The 5,405-nt window shown below is 38.9% G+C and overlaps 1 protein-coding gene across 1 annotated transcript; it reads left to right on the top strand.

The window, feature by feature from the left end:
• The first annotated feature begins 6 nt into the window (after positions 1-6).
• Positions 7-4,119, top strand: LOC118336716 (enhancer of rudimentary homolog). The gene is made up of 4 exons (XM_035673393.1): positions 7-107; positions 992-1,079; positions 1,801-1,921; positions 3,825-4,119. Exons 1-4 carry the CDS (start codon positions 105-107, stop codon positions 3,925-3,927), a joined length of 315 nt encoding a protein of 104 aa, XP_035529286.1. The 5' UTR covers positions 7-104; the 3' UTR covers positions 3,928-4,119.
• The last annotated feature ends 1,286 nt before the right edge of the window (positions 4,120-5,405 follow it).

The following is a 5,405-nucleotide window of genomic DNA, read 5'->3' as shown; positions in this document are numbered from 1 at the left end:
GAGTTCTTCTTCCGGCGTCAAAGGTCACGTCGTCAGCGATAAGAGCTTCGAGAAGAGGAGCCAAGAAAAATCGACCGAGCTCAACTAAAAAGCCATTAAAAAACATGGTCAGTACGTCGTGTGACAGCGCTCACAGTGTGTATGTTTGTGTTTTAATGTAGACACTCACCAGGCAGCGCAGAGTGGTTGTTTTAAACGTCACATTTCAGTAAAAAAAGAAGGTGTTTAAGGAGGCTGCAGGGCTCTGTGCTAACGTTAGCGGGTACCTGTGTGGTTGTTCGTGTGTGGTGGTGTTTGTGTGTGTGTGTTGGTGTGTTGTGTGTTGTGTGTGTCTGTCGTGGTGTGTGGTTGTGTTGGGGGACGGTTTTGTGGTAGAGTGTGTTCTTTCTGATCGTACATGGAGAGAGAGACAGTTTACTGCCAACTGGGCTGCCTTAGATTATACGAAGGACACTTCCAGTCAACGCGCTTTTCTGTTTCGTTAATGTTGCAGGACGAAGCTTAATTCACATTTCAGGTGGCGTCTTTGAATCATGAATCACTTCTCTGAATCGCAAAATATGCTGAAAAATCATTTTTTTTGTGTTTAATGACTGCATACTATTGTCTTACACAAACTAACATGTTAACAGGACCTCATTCCACAAGGAAATTAGACTTATCTGGACTATTATTCCTCTATAAGACCTTTTAAACATCATGTTTTTTCCCTCCATCATTAGTTAACTATCAGAGCTCAAAGCAATGTCTTAAAAAGAGTCAAAGCCTGTAAAAAAGAAAGAAGCTCAAACTATATTCGAGTTCAATGTTAGTCGATATATAATGACAAAAACAATATTAAAAACACAAAAGCAAGTCTGCACATCTCTGAATATAACCACTAAGTGTTTTATTTCTGTTGCTATTCTGGATATTTCCCCCGGGATAAATAAAGTATCTATCTAACTGAATATTGAAACCCCAATCTAACTACACGTGTCTGGTCTTTCAGTCCCACACCATCCTGCTGGTGCAGCCCACCAAGAGGCCAGAGGGAAGGACATACGCCGATTATGAGTCTGTGAACGAGTGTATGGAAGGTAAGCCGCCGGTGTGTTTGTGCCGTGTTGTGACGACGTACCGTTACACTCCCACAGTGACACGTGAAGACAGTTCCCACTCCTCTTTCGCGTACATGTAGGTGTTCTCCCCTCATCCTCCTGGACTCTCCGTTGCGACACAAACAGGAGTCCAGACACGCAGTTTGTTTAAATGTGACGGCAAAAAGTCACAATGGAAGTCTTATTGAGTTGAATCTGGGAACGTTTCCATGAAATTCAATCTAATTTGAGTCTGTATCGGTTTATATATCAGTTGTATCTGTATGTGTGCAGCTTGTGTATACTTACACGAGGAGGTTGGTCTGGTTAAGACAGCTACACTTATACAATACACAACAATAAGTTATTTTGAACCACACATGTAACATGAAAGATTAACTCCAACAGAAACTCAGACTTACCAAATCGCAGAATAAATGACAGGAAACACCTGGAGATGTAATTATTAGTTATTCCCATTATAGATTTTTAAGTTAAGAACCCAAATAATGTTTATTTCAATGTGATTAGACTGTAATCTAATGGGAAATATGGTTATAACTATATTTGTCAGACATTTAGTTGATAATATACAGTGTGCATTAACAAATACCTTTCCAGTCAATAAGTATAATGTTTTGTATATATTTGTCTTTTTTTCCCCTCTAACTCATGAAGATGATTGTCGTGTACTATATTGTGCTCTCTGTCTCCTGCGCAGGTGTGTGTAAGATGTACGAGGAACATTTAAAGAGAATGAATCCCAACAGTCCGTCCATAACGTACGACATCAGCCAGCTGTTTGACTTCATCGATGACCTGGCTGACCTCAGCTGTTTGGTGTAAGTTTGACGAGAAAACAAACTCATATTTTATGAATATTAAAACATTTAAACACTCAATCTGAACACTTTGGTTGGACTCCGCAAGTAAGTAATACACCATATATACCGTGGTATAAGTCGTGTCCCACAGGCAGTGAGTATGTTTTGGGGCTTTCGGCAGTAAAAAACACTTAAGTTATTATATTAGTCAAAACAGATCCACCAGGATACAAGGAATTTTGTATAGAAGCATGTTTAGTGAAATTTTACTTTATTTATTTATAGACAGCAAAACATATGTCTTACATATTGTTTAAAGACAGTTAGTGAGGAGTGGAAATGAATTCACAGTCCTCGAGTACTCTTAAAAAGGAGCAGACGTGCTGTAAAATGAAAAGTTAGGTCTCTATACTAAATCAAATATATGAATATAGGACTATTCTTTGCTCCATTGTCCTACTAAACTACTAAAACGAGAAAAATATCTTAGCTGCATGCATAACTAATATATATAAAATAATACAACCTTCACTGTTTGAGGTGGTTGAAGAGAAATGACACACGATGGCAAAGTGAGCTGCGTGTTTATCAGTATCCACGGTAACGGCTGTTTCCTGCTCGTGGTGGAGGTTGGCGCGTGCGTCCCACAGTTTACCTGTTTATTTACGGCCTCCCTCTAGAAGTGCCTCCGAAGCTGTGAGTGTGACTTCATGTGGAGTTACTCCTGAGCTGTTGGCGGAGAGGGACCAGCTTGGGAAAGAGCCAGAATCTACTCAAACCACAAGATCGTGGGAATCTGTAATTGGCGTATAGAGAAGGGCTTCACAATGAATCGACATATTATGGCAGTAGGGCCAAGTGCAATATCCAAATCACAGAAGCGGCAGTTTTTCCAAACGTGTGACAAAACAGCATTATAATGAAGTACTGTAGTGCTGCAGAGACGCCTACAAATCTCAATCTCCAGATGGAAGAATACACATTGGTTTAGTACAGACCAAAAAACATTTCATGTTTTCATAGTTTTTGTCAGTGAAAATTATGATGCGACAAAGATCATTGTCACTAATGATGAATAATATCACAATATGATCCCCCCCACCCCCACCAGTCGTGCAGCCCTGATCCAGAGATACAGGAAGACTTGATTAATGGAACGGCCGATGTTATAATTTGAAAGTTGCAGTATTCATACTGGTGCACACTGGTTTTATCTTCTAGTAAAATGGATGAACCACTCCTGGCCAAAAAGCTTTCATATAATTAATTAGAACCCAGAATCTTTTTATGATTTAGTCCCTCTTCAGTTTTCATCTGTTGTCTGTTGATCTTTTTTTCTGGTTAGTTGGGGTTAGTTCATACTCCCTCACAAAGCCAGCACAACCTTAATACCACTCATAAAGCAACCGTACAAAGACCTGTTCTGCGTTTTCTGACAGACATTTTGAGTTGACATGTATGCATTACGATAAAGCCCTTATTGCTTAATCTCATTTTTTAAGGGGATCCAATTTTTATTGTGGGTACAGTGGGTATATATAGAAGATGTACAACAAACCGACATTGCTGCAATTTTCCTGTAAGAGCAGATGAAACTTGCTCTGTCAGAAGCCCCCTCAATTCATCAATTCAATTTAGCTTTTTTTGTTTTTGTTTGGGCGGTTCAAGCCCTCTCTGACTGAAGTGCCGTTGAGCACAGCCATGGTGCTTTTGTTGCTCCCAGTAGCTGAACTTGACTTCTTACCTCAAGGAAAAGGGCAAGCAGACAGAGAAAGGGAGAAGGAAAGAGTTTCAGTCGATTATTTCCTTAAAGAGAAAGCGTTGCCTGACTTACAGTGAATTACCATTCTGTGTGCAAATTACAAAAGAAAGAACGCTTAAAGAACATTTGAACCTGAATGTAGTTTTTGTGCCGCTTCAGGTATCGCGCCGACACACAGACGTACCAGCCATACAACAAGGACTGGATCAAAGAGAAGATCTACGTGCTGCTTCGCCGTCAGGCCCAGCAGGCAGCAAAGTGAAGCCTCTGAGGAGGGGGGGGGGGGGGGGGATCAATATCATTTTTCTTATCTTTAACTTGTGTTCGAACCATTTTGATTAAGCTGTTTTGAGAAGTTTTTGACAAAGTTTTTAACGTTTTTTTTTCTCATGGGGGGAGGTGTGTTTTGTATTGTAATGTTTGACTTATTAATAAACATTTCCTTTCAATAATACACGTTTCTGAAGAGTTTGTTTTCTGTCCTCGTCTTGTTTTGTCTACTTGTTCGTTCTTTTCCGTCCTTTCATTGGTTTCCTTTCTTTCTGTCTTACATGTACATTGTCCTTCCCTGGCATATTCCTATGTTGTCCTATGCTTTTCTGTTGTTTCCATATTTCCTGTTCTTTCACTCTTTCAATCGTTTCTGTCTTGAACAGTTTGTAAAAAGTGTGACTTAAACATCACAGTTTACTGCAGTAGTTCACATTTTTCTGGTAATGACATGGACTTTAATCTATTTAGTTCTTCCATTGGTTTCCTTCCTTTTTGTCCCTTTTTGGCATATTTTGTCTTATTTTTTCGTATGTTATGAAAGTATGTTTTCTATTTTCCATATCTTTTTCCGTCTGTCACCTAGTCTGCTCTCGGCTCGAGGAAAGAGCTACAAAGTGATATCTTCCCTTTCAGCCTTGCACATTTTGGCAAATAAAAGTCTCAAAACTTTTATTTTTTACTCCCTCTGAAAAATAATTAGTTTCCTGGACTTTTAAACTAGGTGGACCTAAAAAAAAAAAAAAGACATTTTCAGTTTCCTTTCTTTAATCTTGTAGCTTATTTCTCTGTTCTCCTTTTTTTAAAACTTTCTCCTTCAGTCTGTGTTGGGTAATGAGCCTGCAGATATGTGATACTGAGGGTGTCACTTTGCTGTAGTGCACATGGTAATTCCCTCCTTTTTCACTCAATACTGTGGCAAACAAACCATCTCAGAATATTGTATTTTTCTTCTTTTATCTGTGCTTTGGAACAAAATCTACAATTTTCTGCACTTTCAAAATAGATGTTCCTGTTGGGAATGAGAGTAAAAATAAAAAGGACATGTTTCTATTTTAGCTTTTACTGACGTCAGTTTGCAGTTTTCACTCAGCACAGTGACGAATAAACAATGTTTTTATAACACGCCTGGATAAAGTACTTTCCTCAGCTTTTAGGTGGACCTAAATATTATATTTCCCTTCTTCTGTATTGTCCTGACTTTATTTTTTTCCTTCATTTTGTACATCCTTCAGCTTTCGCTCCCTCTTGAACAGTATAATGTTTACTATAAAAAGTGTTTCTTAGGGTGATAATTTGCTTTACAGCTATGCACATGAGGATTTCCCCATTTATCGCTCAATATGTGGCAAATAAACTAATCTGGGAATATTGATTTTTCTATTTAGGTGAGAAAAAGTTAATGATCTTCCTCTTTTATTGTTTTATTCCTCCTTTCTTTGTCTTTCTCTTCTCCCCCCCCCCCCCCCC

The sequence above is a fragment of the Morone saxatilis genome, unplaced genomic scaffold (assembly GCF_004916995.1).
Source record: "Morone saxatilis isolate NCDOM2014 unplaced genomic scaffold, NCSU_SB_2.0 Contig3, whole genome shotgun sequence".
Lineage (NCBI taxonomy): Eukaryota > Metazoa > Chordata > Actinopteri > Moronidae > Morone > Morone saxatilis.
The sequence above is the reverse complement of the archived record's forward strand: the minus strand, read 5'-3'. Positions and strand labels throughout refer to the sequence as shown.